This window comes from Arvicanthis niloticus, chromosome 13 (genome assembly GCF_011762505.2).
Source record: "Arvicanthis niloticus isolate mArvNil1 chromosome 13, mArvNil1.pat.X, whole genome shotgun sequence".
Taxonomy (NCBI): Eukaryota; Metazoa; Chordata; class Mammalia; order Rodentia; family Muridae; genus Arvicanthis; species Arvicanthis niloticus.
The window spans coordinates 57136894-57157472 of NC_047670.1; the positions used below are offsets into that span (position 1 = coordinate 57136894).

Below are 20579 nucleotides of genomic sequence, written 5' to 3' on the forward strand. Positions count from 1 at the left end.
AGGCTTTCAGAGGTGGCTCAGCAGTTAAGAGCAGGTCTTCCTAGAAGACCTGGATTCTGTTCCTAGCACCCACATGGTTGCTCACAGTGGGCTATGACCCTAGATCTGAGGTCCAGTGTCCTCTTTGTGTCTCCTCAGGCACCAGGCGTGCAAGAAAGGCAGGCAAAATACTCATAAAAAAAAAAAAAGAATAAATTAATCCTTAATGAGTAAGTACAAATTCTCATCTAGCATAAATGGAGTGTTGAGAGTTGATGACGTGGTGACCTCCTAGTACCTTTACTCTGTCACCTGTGCTGTGTGGTGACTGACATGCAGTGGGAGAGGGAGACACCACATCCTGCCTAGTTGCCAGGTATGGGATGATGTGTATCTTGGAGGTAACTCAGAACATTCTTGACATATTTTTAGTAGTGCTCCCTTTCAGGGGAGAAGTGAGAGATCAGATCGACTGCACAAGGGCAAAGCAGAGGAAGTTAATTTTCTACATATGTCTACTTTTTTCTTTTCAATGAATGTGTCTCCTGGGAAATAGGGGAGTTGTATGTTTGTTTAAAACAACAACCCTATTTTAAAAGGAAGTCCATTGTCTACAAGAGTCTAAGTATAAATTTTAAGTTAAAAAAAAAAGTATATAATTTAAAATAGCTGTCCAAGAGTGCTGTGGGTTTTGTTTTAGTGCTGGAGTTTGATAGCATGGTCTCATACACGCTGGGGGAGCAGTCTGTCACTAAGCCATGTTTCCTGCACAGCACTGGGATTGTTAGCCGGGGTCTCAGGAGCCCTGGCTGGCCTGGAACTCTCAGTGTAGACCAGGCTGGATTCAAACTCAAAGAGATCTGCTTGCTTTTGCCTAAATGCTGGGATTAAAAACGTGTATCACTATACCCAGCCTCCAATGCTTTTTTTTTCTTATTTGTTTGTCATTTGTTTTTCTTAAAGTTTGTTTTTATGCTAGATTATTATATGAATTATTATAGTCAAATATTTATTGTATGTCAGTTATATGCCAGGCTCCAGGTTATAAACTCGTAGCATGTATTGTCTCAAGAAGACCTTGCTACCAGCCTATGGTTTAGATCCTGTTAGGAGAAGGGTTAGGATTTAGCTCATGAAAGAGCTAAAACATGCCACACTTTGGTGGTCTAGTCACTGGTGATACGTTAGTCTCCACGGTGAGATGAACCAGCTCAAGCCAGATCAGAGTCTATAAAGGCAGGTTTAATGGGAACCAGCTCTCCAGCGGGCTCACTGGCCCAAGGAGCAAAGCCAGGAAAGTGGCCAAGGCTGGGGGATGCCGGGGGTGGGGGTGGGGGCATAGAGGGGAGGAGAGCAAAAGAGCATGGGGGGGGGGCAAAATGTCTCCATTATATAGGAAAGAGTCTCTGGGGAAGGGTATACCAGCCATGTCCTCTAACAGGTAGGGACTGGGGCACGCTGAGAGAACCTAGAGGCCAGGTCCACTTTGGTATGTTAGATATGTGTCTCAGCCCCTTGTCCTGGGTATGAAACCCAGCACCTAGTACTGTCATCACCCCACCAAACAAGAAAAAAGAAAGAAGTTCAGAGTTAGGGCAAGTTCTGTCCCAGTTAGCCAGTGATAGAACCAATGTTTGATGCCTCCCAGCTGTGCTCCCCACTCTTGAACTCTGCTCCTCTGCTCTCTCTGGTCCAACATGTACGTCATCTGTCTTCCTTCCCAGATGCACAAGTCTGGCGTCCTGAGGAAGGCCATTGATTACATCAAATATCTGCAGCAGGTCAATCACAAGCTGCGCCAGGAGAACATGGTGCTGAAGCTGGCAAACCAGAAAAACAGTAAGTCAGTCAGTCTGTCTGTCTGTCCGTCTGCCTGCCTGCCTGCCCGAGGGCTGTCTGGGGAGATCCTATGATGGGCGCTGAGGCGTTTGTCAGCTGTGGATCAGGCCCTGCCCATGTGGGACTTTGTAAAAATGGATAGTTTTCTAGGGGGACTTCTCTTTGCAGAGCTCCTGAAGGGCATCGACTTAGGCAGTCTGGTGGACAGTGATGTGGACTTGAAAATCGATGACTTTAATCAGAATGTCCTTCTGATGTCTCCCCCGGCCTCCGACTCTGGGTCCCAGGCCGGCTTCTCTCCCTATTCCATTGACTCTGAGCCAGGCAGTCCTCTGCTGGATGATGCAAAGGTAGGAGCTTTTGAAATTTCTCACCCTTGGGATCTCTCATTTGCTGTAAAGAAATAGTGGCCACAGAGAGGTGACCGGACCAGTGGTTTAAAGAATGTAAGGGAGAGAGGACTGAGTACCCTGTGACATAAGCTGTCTGTGAAGTAGGAAACTGCTAAGTGTGATGGTCCAGGCCTGTAACCCAGCGTGGGAGAGCCTGATGCAAGAGGATCTTGAGATCCAAGCATCTCCAAAAACCAACCAAACAAACATACAAACGGGGGGGGGGGGGGAAAGCCCCAGGATGAAGCAGCCACTGGCCCTCAGACTTGGCAGGTCCTAATGGAAAGGCCCCATCAGACAGGGAATGCGGACACAGCAGCTGTCTGGCGGGTGGGCTCTGGGAGCAGCTGGATGCACTCCATTACCTTCCCTGCCAGTAATGGGCCTGGCAAGACCACTTTGTGAGGCTGCTCTGCTAGTTTAGAGCAAGGCCGCCTCTTGGTGCTCTTTCCGGAAACTACAATTTGCAATCTAATAGATAGCAGTCCACCTACAAGCCTCTTAAGTGGTCCCTGAACAAAAGAGCCCTTGGCAATTGAAGTTTTAATGGAATTAGTTAGCAGAGGCCCTAAGCACCATGATTTCCCCAGAACCTTTGGAGACACTGGATTTTGTACTGCATCTTAGCATTGGAGTTTCTGACTCCAGAAGCATGTGGTCCATTCTAGTATATAATTATGTTCATTTGAAGGTTATCGTGTTGCTCTGGCTGGCCTAGAAGCTGCTATGAAGTGAGAATGAACTCAGTTGACCTCCTGACCTTCCCGTTTCAAGTGCTGGGACTGCAGGCATTGCCAATGCCTTTGATATATGTGGTGCTGAGTTGCCTTCCCGGGGCTTGTGCATGCTAACTACATTCTTTTTCTCTTTCAAGACACAGTCTCACTCTACAGTCCTAGCTGGTGGGCTGGAACTCTTATGATCTCTATGTAGACCAAGTTGGCCTAGCACAAAGCAAATATTCTTTTGAAATGTTTTTGTAAATACAATTGTGTTTGTGAATAGTAGTCCATATGACATTCAGTTTAGAATGTGTGCATCAGGGCTTGGGAAAAACCTTGGCTCTGACCCCCTACCTCATTCCTTGTCAGTTCCCTTGGGCCTCTGCTTCCATTTCTGTCTATAAAATGAATGAGACACAAAAAGCACATTCTAGTTTTAATAAACAAACTCAGTTACATACAATGTTCTCTCTCCCTTTCTGTTTCCCTCGCCACCGAGGTTCTTCCTGGTGTGGTGAGCTGTTACAGTGAGCAAAAGCCAACCTCCTGTTTAAAAAAAAAAATCACACTCCTTTACTGTAAAACATTGTTTTCCATCACTATTGAGGCATGACGTAAATGCAGTGAAATAGCCTATTTTAAGAGGCCATTGGGATAGCTGAGCAGGTGGAAGTGCTGGCCAGGCAGCTTTGAGCACCTGAGTTCCAGAACCCACATCAAAAAGCCACATGCGGTGGGTCAGATTTGTAATTCCCTCTGCAGAACCCTTAATGCCCCCCACCCCCACCCCCCACATACAACACTCTACAGAGCCCTTAATGCCCCCCACATACAACACTCTGGCTCATGCACACGGCCCAGAGGTTTGGAGTTTTGTAGTCATGGGAATGCCACATCTCTGTTATTGAAGAGATCCATTTTGTAAGAAAGTTGTCTTAGCACTCAGGAGGCAGAGACAGGCAGGTCTGGGCATTCAAGAGTCAGCCTGGTCTACACAGAGAGTTCTAGGCCAGGCATAGATATATAGTGAGATCCCATACTTCTTGCTTTTGTGCTTTGGGGTATAGTCAGTTGGTGATAGAAAGATTATTCCAGGGTTTGAGCAATGGTTTGTGAGATACAGACTTCTTAGGTCCCTCCTGGCTTTATTACTGTTTGCCTTAATGGTCTTGAGTTTAAACCTCACAGTCTGTTTTCTTGGTGTACATATAAAAACAAAGCATCTTGGTTACTTTTCTGTTGTTGTGACAAAACACCGTGACCAAGGCAACTTACAAGAAATAAAAGAAAGCGTTTAATTGGACTTACAAATTTAGAGGGTTGGGGTCCATGATGAGAGCCAAAAGAAAGGCATGGTGGCAGAAACAGCTGGTAGCTCACATCTGGATCTGCAGACAGGGCCAGAGAGTGCACACTGGGTATGGCAAGGACATTGTGAAACCTCAAGCCCACCCCAAGTGACATACTTCTCCAGTGAGACTTTTTCCTCCTCCCCCTCCTCCACAGCCACTGGGTGCCACATGTCAAGTGCTTGGGACTGTGAGGGGCATCTCATTCAACCCACCACAGAGTGCTGTAAAAACCCAAATGGTAGGGGCTGATGGTTCAATGGTTAAGACCACTGGATACTCTTCCCGAGGACCTAGATTCAATTCCAAGCATCTAGACAGCAACACATAACTGTAACTCTAGTTCTGGGGGATCCAACACCCTCACACAGGCAAAACACCAATGCACATAACATAAAACACAAGTAAATCAGGTTTTTTTGTTTGTTTGTTTCTTTTTTTTTCTTTTTTTTTTTTTTTAAAGAACAATAAGAAATGGTAACTGTTCTAACTCTGAGCTGCTGTTCTGAAGGTCAAGGATGAACCGGACTCTCCTCCTGTGGCTCTGGGCATGGTGGACCGATCTCGGATTCTCTTATGTGTCCTCACCTTCCTGGGCCTCTCCTTTAACCCCTTGACTTCCTTGCTGCAGTGGGGAGGGGCCCACAACACTGACCAACATCCATACTCCGGCTCTAGCCGCAGTGTGCTGTCACTGGAGTCAGGTAGGTGGGTCCCCTGATGCTGGCTTGGGTTGAGTGGACTGCTGTGACAAAAGGACCCTGTGTAAAACTACATGATTGTACCTAACTAGTCTAGAAGTAGGAATGGGCTTCCTACCTGCTTGCTGCTGACAGGGGCTAGCCTAGGTTATATATAAGAAATCAAACCTAAGTTTGTTGGAACAAGCAAAACCAATCTGGAACCTGCTTTGTTACAGTTACATGGAAGGAAGTGGGTGGGAGAGAGGGGAGGCACTTGTTTGAGGGGCTTTATATCAGGTGTTTAGCATTATATCAGGTGTGAGATCAATGTCCTAATTTTCTCTTAACTGGGGTTTTGTGGCACTCAGCTCCATGGTGCCAGGGTATAAAAGGATTCTTATTTAGGCCTCGGAAGTGTATACCATTTCCTCTGAAAATGACGCAGAAGGCTCTTTGATCTCACACTCTGGAGTCCTTCAGGTGCCTTGCTGTTCTACAAGGCTCTTCCTGGTAGTCTCAGCTGAGATGCCCCTCTTTAGGTTCTGGGGGCTGGTTTGACTGGATGATGCCAACTCTCCTCCTATGGCTGGTAAATGGTGTGATTGTCTTGAGCGTCTTTGTGAAGCTGTTGGTCCACGGGGAGCCAGTGATCCGCCCACACTCACGCTCCTCAGTCACCTTCTGGAGACACCGGAAGCAGGCAGACCTAGACCTCGCCAAAGTGAGTTCTGTCATCCCCCTTTCTTCACCTTTCTCTATGCTCAGGGAATGTTGTTGAGTCCCCGGTGTGAATCAAGTCCTGTGGGTACCAGGTGACTGAGGAGAGAGAATAGTCCCTCTACCTGTGACAGCCACAGGGCGGTGAAGGAGGCCCCTCTGTGTGTAGATCATGCTGTGGACACAGAATGATCTCTGCAGTGGGACAGACAGTGTTGTGAGTCTTGGTGTAAGTGGTGCTGCCCTGGTCAAGAAGAATGGGCAGACAGGCATGGCAATTCAAGCAGATAGTGTCGTGAGAACTGTATTAGCCACTTGTCTCCTTACTGTAACCAAATACCCAGCAGAAGCACCTGAAGGTATATTATTTGAGCTCATAGTTTAGTCCCTTGTGGGAAGGGTTGGTGGTCATGCCGCAGGAGCTTGTGGCGTGGTGTCTTGGGTCTCGGCAGGTCAGGAAGCACCAGAACTACATGTAGAGTTCACTCACAAGAGCTGCCACTAGCAGTCCGTTTATTCAGCCTTCGGCCCCAAGGTTCCACAGCCAGCTGAGGCAGCACTACCGGCTGGGCACCATGTATTGGAATACATGAGCCTGTGGGGGCATTCACAGTCAGACTACTGAGAAGTAGTCAGACCGTTTGAGGATATGTGTGTCTGGCAAAGGAAGATGGCAGTGAAGGCTGGTGGTGTAGCTAGTTGTCATGTGCAGAGAGTTTTAACTTATAACTGAGTTAGTTTAAAAAAAAAAAAGACTTGTTTTTATTTATGTCTGTCTATGTGGAGGTATATGCACATGAGTGCAGGTGCCCTTGGAGGCCAGAAGAGGACGTCAGATTCCCTGGAGCTGGAGTTACAGGTGGTTCTGAGCCTCTTGGCATGGATGCTGGGAACCGAACTTTGACCCCTCCAGAAGAGCATCGGGTGCTCTTACCCTCTGAGCTATCTCTCCAGCCTTCTAAATTAGGATATTTCTGGTTGTCTGGTGAATCAGAGAAGATTTTTGAGCAGGGAAATTAGCTGAAGGTTTTTATTTGGAGTCACTGTTAGGAGAGATGGGATGGGTTGTGTGGCACTTGATGACATTGAAGAGGTTAACCATGTGCACTTTTGGAGTCATGTACCACAGAACATCCCTGAGCAATGGCAAACTCAGAGCTTACTCTCCCTCTCAGGCTGTCACGCCTGATTTACTCCCCACCCCCCAGTCAGTGCCCAGAGCCCTGGGTCCTAGCATACAGGTGTGATGTGGGACAGCAGTTCACAGTAATGTCCTAGAGACAGATTTAAGGGTGTTTGAAAACTGTCCTTCTGGTGGCCGTGTGAAGAATAGGTTAGGGAAAAGATACACTGAAAGGTACAGAAACCGGTTAGGAGGTTCTTACAATGGGTGGGGTAAGAAAGAGAGACCTGCAGCCAAAGGCTATACAGAGAAACCCTGTCTCGAAAAACCAAAAAAAAAAAAAAAAAAAAAAAAAAAAAAAAAAGAGACCTGGAGTTTAACAAGAAGGTAGAAGTGAATAATATTTTGAGATGTAAATTAATTAACAATGATGTTAACTCAAAGGTGGAAGAGGCTGGAAGGTACAGAGGTAGCTCTTTCTAGGCTGTTGCCTGGAAACGCTCTGAACAGTGGCCAGGAGGCAACAGCCGTTTGAGGGCTGGTTAGGGTGCTGAGGGAAGCCACATTCTTCCTGGGATAAGAGTTGGACTGATTGAGGCAAAGAAGCAAAAGCCAAAGACAGCCTGGAAAACAGCCAGGAAAGTGATGCCTGCCATCCTTTGGTTGCCATTGATAACCTGTCTCAGTTACCAATGTCAGCAGGGTGCCATACACTCCATCCAATGTCAGCAGGGTGCCATACACTCCATTAGACCCTCAGCTTGGCAGGATCCCAAATAGAAGGAGTTTAGCAATTTAGCTGTGAGTTTGCCTTAAAGCTGTGGTTCTTGGGCCTCTGTAGGCTACTGAATCCCAGGCTACAGTCCCAGAGCTGTAACGAAGCAACCCTGAGGTTGGGCACAGCCAACTTCCCGATCATAAGCATGCTCTTTATCTAAAAACTAGTACTTATTTATAAAAGCTGCTGTGACACCCGGCCATGGTGGCACTCACCTTTAATCCCAGTACTCAGGAGCACTCTGAGTTCAAAGCCAGCCTCTTCCACCCAGAGAAACACTGTCTCAAAAAACAAACAAAGCTGCTCTGGGAAACTCCCAGCACTTGCTCAAAGACAGAACACAACACAGTACAGTTTAATTTAGTAAAAAGGCCGGGGAATTCTTCAGAATGTCTGCAGTGATTGTTTGTGTAGGATGAGGTTACAGGTGGCTGCTTTTTATGTTTTTGTAGCTTTCCAGCATTTCTCAGATTGTCTTTAATGGAAATTATGTTTTATTCTGCTAACAAGCATGGTTTAACGTCTGATAACAAGGTGGTAAGGTAGATGTGTGTCAAAACCAAAAGGCAGCGGTAAGGCCAGTGACCATTATTCCCACTTGCTGCTCTGTAGGGTGATTTTGCAGCTGCTGCTGCCAACCTACAAACCTGCTTATCTGTTTTGGGCCGGGCGCTGCCCACCTCCCGCCTGGACTTGGCCTGCAGCCTCTCCTGGAATGTGATCCGATACAGCCTGCAGAAGCTGCGCCTGGTACGCTGGTTACTCAAGAAGGTCTTCCAGCGCTGGCGGGCTACCCCAGCCACTGCAGCCGGCTTTGAGGACGAAGCTAAGAGCAGTGCAAGGGATGCAGCCCTGGCCTACCATAGGCTGCACCAACTGCACATCACAGGTGAGGAGGGCTTGCCCCATTCCCAGTGTCTCTTCCTCAGGTTGCTTTGCAAGAGCTCCATCTTGACTGAAGCCATTTTACATGGCTTTAAACTAGCCACCAGCCTACACTGTCCATAGCCGTATTTTACCATTTCTTCCTTTCTTTTATTTATAAATGTATTGATTCTGTGTGTATAGATGTGCACCACATGTGTGGGCAATGCCTCGTGGAGGCCAAAAGAGTGTGCGATCCCCCGAAACTGATGGTACATGCAGTTGTGAGCTGCCATGTGGGTGCTGAGAGTTAAACCTGGGTCCTCTGGAAGAGCAGCTAGTGCTCTTAACCACTGAGCCATTTCTCCATCCTTGAGCTTAACCATTTCTAAGATGGACCTGGGTGTAGAGGCACTTGCCTTTAATCATAGCTCTCAGAGACAGGCAGGCAGATCTCTGTGTTTGAGGCCAGCTTGGTTTACATAGTGAGTTCCAGGACAACCAGAGCTACACAGAGAAACCCTGTCACAGAGAACAAAACAAAACCACCCCCTTTTCTAAGATGGGCGTTATTCACAGTTACCATCTCTGCACTCTGACGCATGGCCAGGACGCACATACCTATGCCCCCAGCACAGGAAGGTTCGAGAGTGCAAGACCATCTTTGGCCAACCTGAGCTACATGAGACCTTGTCTCAAAAAAAGAAGAAAAAGAGATAGGGCTAGCAAGGTGGCTCAGTTGGTAAGGCACTTGCCACGGAGCATAATGACCTGAATTTCATCCTGTTGACTCCACAGCAGGAGCAAGCGTAAGTCCCTCAGGTGGTGCCCGTACTTACACACGTGCCATGGCACACACATACACATACAGTAAATCAATAAATGTTTAAAATAAAAAGTGTTGATGGCTCTCTGGTTCCCAGCTCAAGAGTTTGGTTTGCTGACAGGACTGAAAGAAACAGGAGGAAGAGCCGATTTCCAGGCTAGGCTGTGTTGCTATGAGACATGGAGGAGAAACACTTTGTAGACATTAGACCTGTGGGGTCTGCAGCCCAGAAAATGAGCATGAAAGGGAATCCAGAATCCCTCACGCAAAGGACAGGTGGGGCAGTGTAGTCAAGACAGGAGCTGTCTAGATGGGCATGGTGGCCCATCCTTTAATCCCAGCATTGGGGAGGCAGAGGCAGGTGGGAGTTTGAGGCCAGCCTGGTCTACAGAGTGAGTTCCAGGTCAACCAGTGGCACATGGTGAGCGCCTGTCTCAGAAAAACAAACAAACAGACCCTGCCAGTCAAAGGTCAGAGAGGTTTGGCCCTTGGGTAAAAGGGGCAGGGTGAGGACAAAGGATTGAAGAGACATTGCTGCTGCTGTATCCACAGTAAGTAGGTGTCACAGCAGTCAGAGCTGCCTCTTGGGTGTGGTCTTGGTACTGAACATTTACCAGGAAATCTTCATCCTCAGCTCTGTTCTGCTTTTGTTCTTGATCTTTCCCCTCATGATGCCCTTAGAACAAACTCCATTCCGATCTCTGACCAGGAGACTACACTGCTCGCCTTTAGAGTCCCAGCTAGAACAGTTCCCGTCAGCCATGTCTACACTCAGCGAACACTCTCTCCCTGGACCTAGGGGGCCTCTGACCCTAGCATGGCTTTCATACTGTGCTCTGTCCTCTCTGAAGAAGAAAGCCTAGAGCTTCGTGGGGAAAGCAGGTAGCTCACACTAATACAGAGTGACTGCAGGCACTAGGAGCGCCACATGTCCATCATAGAAAGCAGCTGGGTAAGAAGACCCCTCAGCTGGTGAGGGTAGGAGGCCATGGAGGCCCTGGGGTCAGAGGCTGACCAAAGCAAGAGACTGCAACTATATGAAAGCTATGGACAGCTCCAATGGGTCCTCGGGCCTGTTCCAGGGCACTTTGTCCTCTGACCTCACGGTGTAAGCCATCTCCCTACTGATCCAGCGAGTGTGTGACTGGCACTGTTCTGTTCTGTTTCCCTTCTGTGAAGTAGGAGGAGGGGAAGGGAACTAAGAGCCACTTGGGGTTTGTGTTGCTTTCGTTGTCTCTCTTCACATATTTGGAAGTTCAGACCTTTATAAACCAACAGAATGCAGCCGTCCCATTGACAGTGTTTTGGGAAAGATGGCACCACACATCGGACTTCTGTCCAGTGACCAGCATCCTAGCCGCTAATCTAAATAATCACATAACCAGAAGCTAAGTTCCAGTCAGTAGGAGAGGCAGGCAACCACATAGCTAGTAACTTGCTGAGCCTGCATCCCACCTGGACCTTTCTAATCCTAAAGACCACTTCTCATCTCCTCTGGCACCTCTTTGACACAAATTAGAGGAGACATTTGCTTTGGCTCTCGGTTTGGAGGGTACACTCCATGGTGGCGAAGGGAGCTTTCAGCCACAGAGAGAAAGCAGAGTCAGCCTGGATCTGGAGGTGTGAGTTAACCCTCAAAGCTTCCACCTGTCACCCAAGGCCCCACCTCATAAAGGCTCTACCGCCTCCCTAGGTGGGGAGCTCCACCAAGTGCAGACCCCGTGTTAAAACCCCTGGGTCTGTAGGTGACCGTTTACAGTCACTGTTAATGATTGTACTGGAGAGGCAAAGAGACTGTCTTGGAGACTCTGTCAACATCAGTGTCTGTTTCTGCCCACCCTAGGGAAGCTTCCTGCAGGATCTGCCTGTTCCGATGTACACATGGCGCTGTGTGCTGTGAACCTGGCTGAGTGTGCTGAGGAGAAAATCCCACCAAGCACGCTTATTGAGATCCACCTGACAGCTGCCATGGGGCTCAAGACCCGGTGTGGAGGCAAGCTGGGCTTCTTGGCTGTGAGTACTGTGCAGTTCCTGTATTGGTTTACTCTCCTCATCCCTGTGGTAAAGCAGCTGAAAGGAGGGGGTTTTGGAGTGTTGTTGATGTTGTTGATGTTGTTGTTGTTGTTTTGAAACAGTGTGGTCCATCATGGCAGGGAGGGTGTGGCAGCAGGGACAGGTGGTGCCTAATTACATTGCACAGCAGTTAGGAATATAAACCAGGAGCAGGGTCCAGCCTACACCCCTCAAAGTTACCTCTGTATCACTATATGATTCCCAACTAGGCTCCATGACCAAAAAGTTCCACAGCTCCCAGAACTGGGGGACACCAGCTGGGGACCCACTATTCAGACACATGAGTCTGTGGGGGACAGTTTGCAATCAAGCCATCACATTTCTGTCCCACAAATTTCCCTGAGCACTTTCCCATCCTGGAGCTGAAAAGCAGAATGTGCCCTGCCACTTGAAGGGATGGGTGGGGGCTTCACTTGCTGTTCCACAATGCATAGAGCGAAGAGATGTCCCCCTTGCTGGGTTTTCAGGCAGAAAGTTTTACGAGAACATTCTGCTGCACTGAAGAGCCCCAGTTCATAGAAATATACAACATCCATCCCCGCCCCCTCTCTCTTTCTCTCTGTGATTCATATGTAACTCATTTCAGACTCTTAATACATCTCCTGTCTATTTAATTTATCCCCGGGCGGTGGTTGCGCACGCCTTTAATCCCAGCACTTGGGAGGCAGAGGCAGGCGGATTTCTGAGTTCGAGGCCAGCCTGGTCTACAGAGTGAGTTCCAGGACAGCCAGGGCTACACAGAGAAACCCTGTCTCAAAAAAAAAAAAAAAATTTATCCACAGACTGTTTTGAGGGAGTGCCTTGCATTGATCCACAAATAACAAGCAGCAGAGCCCTGCAAAGATCGCAGGTCAGATGCAAGTTGGGGTGTGGAGCTAGGGAGTGCTTCCCTCACCTGGCAACAGGCCAGCGCTGGTTGTTCAGAGCTGGCTGATTCTCAATCCTCGTTATCGCTAGTTTACAACATCTGCTGACCTCGGGCTTTCTCTTACTCCTGCAGAGACAGGCACTTTCACTCAGTGCCCCGCTTTGATAGATAACTGAACACATTGGATGAGTCGAGAATGGGATTATCTTATCTCCACTTGTCGATTATCTCCACTAATGGAGGCGGTACACTGAGAACAGACGAGAACGTGTGTGTAACACCGATCTGTTGCCACAAGTGTATCACTGACAAAGGACTTAGGGAACTCTCCGCTCTGCTCTTAGGACCTTAAATGAGACAGCCATAGGTTGATTTACCCAGCAGATTCTACTTTACTCCTGTTCTGGACCAAGCACATAAAAATATGTTAACTGGTAGGAGACCAGGAGGGTTCAGGCTTTCAGAAGGACATATGGGTAAGCTTGTCACCATCTTGTCACCCTGGAGCCCCTCTCACCTTCATTGGCGTTATCATTGCCGAGATGCAGCTGTGAGCACATCCGCATTACTCAGTCTCTATGATGGTACTCCTGGGGTAAAGGGTGTAAACACATGAAGCTTTAGTACTGTTGCCCAGTTTGTATCCCTAGTAAGTGGGGGGAAGGAGAGTGGTGGGCGTCTGCTGTGACTGCCCCTTTCTCTCCACTCCCTTTGGAGCAGCTGGATTCAGAGTTGCAGACATAGGGCTGGAGAGATGGCTCGGCAGTTAAGAACACTGCTCTTCCAGAGGTCCTGAGTTCAATTTCCAGCAATCACATGGTAGATCACAACCATCTGATCTGATGCCTTCTTCTGGCATGCAGATGTGTATATGCAGCAGAACACTCATACATTAAATAAAAAATTTTTAAATTTTAAAAAAAGAAAAGAGTTGCAGACAGGCCGGGGGTTGGTGGCACAGTCTTTTAATCCCAGCACTCAGGAGGCAGACGGATCTCTGAGTTCAAGCCCAGCCTGGTCTACAGAGAGAGCCCCAGGATAGCCAATACTACACAGAGAAACCTTGTCTTGAAATAAGGAAGGAAGGAAAGAGCGAGTGAGTCAAAGACAAAATAAGCCAGGTATTAGAAGCAAACAGGGGACTTGTCTCTGAAAATAGTTTAGACCAGAAGGTCTCAAACTTTCTAGGTTTGTAGCATTGTCTAACTAATATTTCTATGGTGCCAAAGAAATGCCTTTAGAGTTTGTCTGTCATTGGTGGCAGTTTGGTTCTGTTTGTTTAGTTGTTAGTGGTTCCAGTATCCTGAAAAGTACTTATGTCGTGACTGGTTTAGTAGCGTGTAGAGCAATCAGACATGCAATTGAAAGAGGAAGTGATGCTTTTTTTTTTTAGGCCTTTGAGACAGATTTTTAAGATTTATTTTTATTTTATGTGTCTGGGTGTTCTGTAGGCGTATCTGCCTGTGCACCACATGCATGCCTGTGAGCCACCATGTGTGTCCTCTGAAAGAACGTCATCCAGTGCTCTTAACTACTGAGTCATCTCCAGCACCTTGCCTTAGCTTTTGGTTTGGTTAGGTTTGGTTTGGTCTTTACACAGAGTCTCTCTAGCTAGCCTCGATGGTCCTTGAATTCACTACCTAGATCAGACTCACCTCAGACTCACAGAGATCCATCCACCTGCCTTTGCTTCCCAAGTGCTGGGATTAAAGGGGTGGGCACTACTCCTCTTGCCTCTGCTACTTAAGCATGACTGTTATAGACATGTGCCACCATCTTAGACTCAGATTGGACACAGCACCCCATTCCCTGCTCCATGCTAGGTTCCACATGCCCATTGCTTTTTTAAACAAGACAAAACAGTCAAAAAAAAAAAAAAAAAAAAAAAAAAAAAAAAAAAAAAGGCTTCCTAAAACTTAGCTCTACACAAAATACGATGCCATTTTAAGGAAGGTAGTGTTGTAGTCTGACCTGCAACTTGAAGCACCTTGGTCTGTTGTTTTAGTCATGTCCACGTGATGTTGGACATCCATGTTTTCAGCAGGAATTGCAGGTAACCACTTGGCTCCTCTGAGCATTCACTGTGGCACTTAGGGTGCCCGGCATACAGTTGCCAGCTGTCATGGAGGCTGGAGTTGGTCCAGGCACACTGGGCGGCTCTCGAGATCTAAGTGGTCCTGGGCAGCTGCCTCACCTCTCATGCCAGGCAGCTCAGGAGACGTCTGGTGTCTCCAAAATTTAGAGGGAAGGTTTTTTTTTTTTTTTTTTTAATTGGGAATATTATAATTGGGTTATAAAGCCAAGAAAATTAAAAGAGCAATAAAAATTATTCTCACAGTTTTCTTTATAGTTGAGCTGTCTGTCCTGGATTTATATTTCTTATTAGTTCAAACCACTAAGGGGAGACTTATTATCAACTAATGCTTCAAAAGTTTAGACTCCAGGGACTCTGACTCCCTCTTCTGGACTCTATGGGTACTGCATTCATGGTGCACAAACACACAGTATCTTAAAATTTTAATGTCAGACCAGGCATGGTGGCCATGTTTTAATCCCAGAATTCAGGAGGTAGGGGCAGGTGGATCTCTCTGAGTTCAAGGACACCTAGAGCTACAAAATGAGACACTACCTCCAAGCAATTTTGTTGTTGTTCTTAATGTCTAGACCATGATTTCAATGTTTTTTTTTTGTTTGTTTGTTTGTTTTTAATGAACTCAGGTTAAAAATACATTTTAACTTTTTTTTTTTTGTTTTGTTCGTTTCTGTTTTTCGAGACAGGATTTCTCTGTGTAGCTCTGGCTGTCCTGGAACTCACTCTGTAGACCAGGCTGGCTCAGAAATCCGCCTGCCTCTGCCTCCCAAGTGCTGGGATTAAAGGCGTGCGCCGCCACCACCGCACGGCAATATATTTCAACTTAATAAATTTTCTAAATGGCTTTAGTAGGTTATTGCCATATGACCTGAAAAGCTTTCTTTTCACTTCTCTGTATTATCCTTAGATCCCTAGAGAGACCAGGACTCCTCATTTTTCCTTGGAACAATCACCATATTACCTTGCTAACCAGGCCTATGACCTAGAGAGGGTTGGGTTTAGTTATTAGAAGATTTGGAGACACATGAAGCCCTGGAATGAGCACTTTGGAGGTCATAGCAGGTCATAGGTTCTGCTGTAGTTGGTCTCACAATATCCTGTTCTCAAGGCAGGGGGTAAATAAGAGGAGAGACTGTCACTATTTCTATGAATCTAAGTGAAATGCTCTCCTGGTCCCATAGGCCACCATGACATGCCAGTATGTGTCTGTAGGCCAGTTTGGCCAGGCAGCTCCCTCACCAGGTGGCTGTCTCCCTGTCCCCTTCACAGCTTCCCCAGCGCATTGTTGAGTGGCTGTGCTATTTCTGACTCTGGCATTCAACTTTTTTGAAGCTGTTACATTAGCTGATGGCTGCTTAAAGTCTATTAAAGGTCAGAACCATCAGCCTCCCAGACCCTGAGATAGATGCCCTAGTTGGAGGCAGTGCCTAAGCTGGAGAAGGGAAGTCCCCAGACCAGCAGCCCCTGTGGCAGACTCCCCAGGCTCCGATGCATCTTCCTTCCCATCCACCTCTACTCAGCTCACTGTTGCAATGGCGTAGTTTTATAGATCAGAAATCATGAACTATAGAATGGAAATATTATCACTCAAAAAATGACACAATTAGGGGCCAGGGTTGGGGAGAAAAGAATTTCTAATAACATAACAGACAGTGATGTTCTTGTGTTTGTCTTACACTGGGGCCCCAAGAACAGTGTTGTTCTGGCTAAGCACTGGTGGTTTGACTTCCAGACACTATTAACATCCCTTTTTTGGGTTTGGTTGGGTTTGGTTGGGTTTGGTTTTGAGACAAGGTCTTACTATGTAACCTAGGCTGTCTTGGAACTCACTCTGTAGACCAGGCTGATCTCATAGGGATCCACCTGCCACTCCCTTCTGAGTGCTGGCATTAAAGAAAGGTCTATGCCTCTGCGCTTGACTCAGTGTCCCTTAAAGAACTCGAGAGATGTCATTGGTAGAGTGATGAAGGTGTGTGTGTTCAGATGTAAAAGAAAACAAAATGATGAAATTTGAAAAAGTAGGGGGTGGATCTAGAAATTAATATATTAAGCAAAGCAGAAAGGTGAATCCCACTTTTGTTCACATCCTGGTTGTGTGTGGGAAGAGGGCAGAGGGCAGGGCATAAAGCTGGAAGGACACCGAACCTCATGGCTTCACGGCTTCAGCTAGCTGTGATGAAGACAGGACATGTGCGCACTAGAGCACGTGACCAGCAGAGGAGGCAGAGACAGGTGGATGACTCTCAGTTCAAGGCTAATCTAGTCTATAGAGCGAGTTCTAGGCCATCCAGGGCTACACAGAAATCCTGTCTTAGAAACAAAAACAAAAAGAGAGAGAGAATAGCCAGCAGAGAGGAGACCACTGGGAGTGAACAGGTTATAGGGTGGAGGAGGAGAATCAGCAAAAATACATTTTGTTTGGGAATGCTATGATGAAACCTAATCCTTTGTATGTTGGTTTAAAAAGAGATTGGAGAGTGCACCTCTGTTAAGAGTACTTGCTGTTCTTGGAGGACCAGGTCTGGTTCCCAGCACCCACACCCAGTGGCTTACAACCATCTGTAACTCCAGGTTCAGTTCTGACACCTCTGTTAGCATTCCTTCTAGACTCTGCCCAGCAGTTACCTAGCAACAGCTAGCTAGGCCTGGCTTGCTATAAAAAGGACTGATTGGCCTCTCTTAGCTCTCTCTGCCCCCCTTTACTCTCTCTGACCCCTTTCTCCCTCTCTCCATTCTCTGTCTGTCCCCTCGTTTTTTGCTTCTACTGCCTTCTCAACCCCCTTCCCTGTCCCCAAATAAACTCTATTCTATACTAGATCTGTGGAATGGCTGCTACCTCACGGGGAGAGGTGTCTCCTCGTGGGTCTGCCACCACACCATACCAAGTTCTACAAAGCATATCCTTGGTTTTACAAAACACATCAACCTCTTCTGGTCTTGAGGGCACACACATGCACATATACATAGAAAATGTTTATGTCACTTATATTAATTATCATTTAAGTTTGTATTGGGGAAAAGAAGTCCCATTCTGGTCTTTTCTCTCAGGTTGGGGCTCATGCAAGGAAGGCATGAAACTTTCTGTTGAGGCTTTCTGTCAGGGTCACACATACAAACATGCCATGGTCCTGGGCAAGTCTCCCAGTGCCTAGTGTGGTACTGAACACTGGTTCTGGGGGTGCATTTCTCTGTAAACTGTTTGTAAGAGAGGTAAAAAAATTAGTCAAAAAACAATTTGCCTAAAAAATACTCTAAAAGATACGCAGTTTAAATGACCTGAGAAGTCCCAGGATTGAGGGGCTACTTGACTAGGCACTCTCAGTGTCACAGAGAAAGTTGGGGACTTCTGAGGCCCCTTTCTAAGTAAATAACTCGAAACCAGCAGGTGAAAGAGAAGTATGTTCCAGGAGGCTTAGGTAGGCTTAACAGACCCTGCGCCCTGGCGGTGCTTAATTATCAGGCCTGCCAGGTTCCGCAGAACATGGTGACTTTCTCTCGTTTCTGTGATGAGATCACTTTGCTCATGCAGGGCCTGTCTTCCATTAATCTCCTTCCCCCGCCTTCTATATCTTGATGTCACACCTGGTCCTTCTCTTTTATAGAGCTACTTCTTAAATCGTGCCCAGAGTCTGTGTGGCCCAGAGCATAGTACTGTCCCTGACTCCCTGCGCTGGCTCTGCCATCCCTTGGGCCAGAAGTTTTTCATGGAGCGAAGCTGGTCGATCAAGTCAGCAGCCAAGGAGAGCCTGTACTGCTCCCAGAGGAACCCAGGTAAGGGTGCCTTCTCCACTGCCCAGAGCTGCTGACAGGCGCTTCAGAGGAGACGAGACCCAGGCGCCTCCACCTTATTTAATACTTTTTTTCCTTTTCCTCTTTTTTGAGTCTCATAAAAGATAAGTAACTTTCTTGAGGTAAGAGCCTATCTGTAACTTAGCTCGGTTTGCAGCTCTGCTGTGTAGGGCAGTCAAAGCCTGTGGTTACTACATGACAGGGCCACACATGATAAGTTGTGATTAAGCACCAGCTATATTCTTAGCCCTTGTTCTAGACACTTTGGAGATGTCAAAGGTATGGGGGGTGCTGTTCCCTGGCCTCGGGGCCTTCTGGCCCCATTGGGAGGGCAGAAAGCAGTACATGAAACAGTTAGGGAACAATAGGCGGCGGCAGGCAGTCACCAGTGCTCAGAACGGTGACAGGGACAGGGCTCCAGGCACTGGAAGGAGATGCAGGCTTTCTGTCTCTGCCATTTGATGGTGATTGAAGTCGACTTGCCCGGGCTTAGCGTGCAGAGGCTGGCAGGGTAGACTCACATAGGGAACACATAGTTGTCTGCCATGGTCTCTGCTGAGTGGGAAGGCACACATGGAGGAGCTTGTGGTTTGTTTTTAAACTGTCGTCCAGTATAAGGATGTGGAACACCAGAAATTGAATTAAAGGAAGGAAGAAAGGAGAGAAAGAGTAACCCCAAATCCTCGGACAGTTTTGTCCACAGGGCGGACCTCCCACAGACCTGCTGTTCCTCCTGCCCTTTCCAGGGCCAAGCCTCCTCACAGAGACAGTGTCTAGAAACATCCCTCCTCCTCTTGGCCAAATTGGGTCTGAGAATGGAAGGGACAAGTGAGTCTATGATAGGGGCCTACCAGAAAAGGGACTTGTCAGCTGTTACGTCCTTTGCAGGGCCCCTGTCCAGTCAGCTTAGGCTGGCCATGGCTGATCACAGAACAGGGTTCTCCATGGACAGGAGCACTGCAGCCCAGTGCTGTTTTTTCCTTCTTGGCCATCAGTTCTCACAAAGACAGAAAGTCACTTGGGAGGCAGAGGCAGGCAGATTTCTGAGTTCGAGGCCAGCCTGGTCTACAGAGTGAGTTCCAGGACAGCCAGGGCTACACAGAGAAACCCTGTCTTAAACAAACAAAAACCAAAGACAAAGTCTCTCAACATTCTATTTTTTATTTCCTGATACGGCTGTACAGCCATTAACTTATACCGTCAACTTGGAACTTCCAAGCCCCGTTGCGTGCACCTCCACAGACACACATGCCCTACTCAGGTAGTTTAAAACCACACGAAAGCAGTTTCATGGGTAATTCTTATCTTTCCTTCTTGTTCATTTTGTTTGTGTTTGGTAGGGGCAAGTGCCACAGTACTCAAATCAGGGCCGTTTGTAGGAGCCAGTTCTCTCCTACTGTGTAAGCTGCAGGGTTGAACTCAGGTTATCAAGCTGGTGGCAGGCGTTCACTCACTGAGATATCTCACCAGCCCCTAAGGGGTTTAGTTAAGAAAGATTTGGTACCTGTTATGGGCACAGCTGTCTCTAAGGCTCTCCTACATTTTCACACTGTAAAAAGTCTCTCTCTTTTTTTTTTTCTTACTGAACAAGGCTGAAATCTAAAGTGTCACAGATGCTAAACATGCCCGTTCTCACTGAGGCGTCCCCCATCTTCAGAAGGGCTCACAAGTAAGACCTATAACTTCTTTCTCTTCAGCTGACCCCATTGCCCAGGTGCACCAGGCTTTCTGTAAAAACCTGCTGGAAAGAGCTGTGGAGTCCTTGGTGAAACCTCAGGCCAAGAAGAAGGCAGGCGACCAGGAGGAAGAGAGCTGGTAAGGTCCCCAGGCCTTGAATCTGCCTCAAGGCTGGGGCCCTCAGGTGCCATCCCTCACCAAAACAGTCGGCCAGCGGTTGCTTTTCAGATCATAGGTCTGGCTCAGACCCCACAATGCCCTTTTTTTCACCTTTTACATCCCTTCACCAACTGGGGCTAGTTGTCAGAGCAAGTTAGAAATGGATGAATTTGCTTTGCTTTTGGGGACAGAGAGCAGTGAACTGTTGAGAGAGATGGAGTGAGATACGGAAGAGCTCACCAGGCAGGCGCAGCTGGCCCAGAGAGCTTGGAAACCCAGCTTGCGGTGAACGTTTTCTCTCACAGATTAATACCCAGTAAACTGAAAGATATCAAAGTCATACCATCCCAGGTCCTGATTGCAGTGTACCTGAGGAATGAGGGAGGGACAGACCTACCTAGGCAGTAGAAAATTTCTAGAAGGATGTGGCTTTGGAGCCTAATCTGGAGGAAGAGTCAAGGTTGTCCACGGAGGGAGCAAGGCTGGCCCTGGGGGTCGTCTTTCCTGGTACAGGAGAGAACATCAACAAAAGGCTGGCCTGTGTACATGTCTGTGGTGCACATGGGCAGAGCTTGGTGAGCCATGGACGGTGGGAAAGGAGCCAGAGAGGGCCATTCCGTCTTAGAATTGGATCTCTAAGCAGCCAAGC

General features: G+C 47.5%; 1 protein-coding gene across 2 annotated transcripts in view; it reads left to right on the plus strand.

Annotated features, from left to right (window-relative positions):
* The window catches only part of Srebf2 (sterol regulatory element binding transcription factor 2), a 57544-nt gene that overhangs the window by 26913 nt on the left and 10052 nt on the right, over positions 1-20579 (plus strand). For both annotated transcript variants that reach the window (XM_034516111.2, XM_034516112.2), the window contains exons 6-13: positions 1704-1818; positions 1987-2168; positions 4793-4985; positions 5504-5685; positions 8195-8471; positions 11116-11285; positions 17908-18076; positions 19792-19909. In XM_034516111.2, coding sequence (XP_034372002.1) covers positions 1704-1818; positions 1987-2168; positions 4793-4985; positions 5504-5685; positions 8195-8471; positions 11116-11285; positions 17908-18076; positions 19792-19909 — 1406 coding nt within the window. The remainder of the gene's footprint in view (positions 1-1703; positions 1819-1986; positions 2169-4792; positions 4986-5503; positions 5686-8194; positions 8472-11115; positions 11286-17907; positions 18077-19791; positions 19910-20579) is intronic.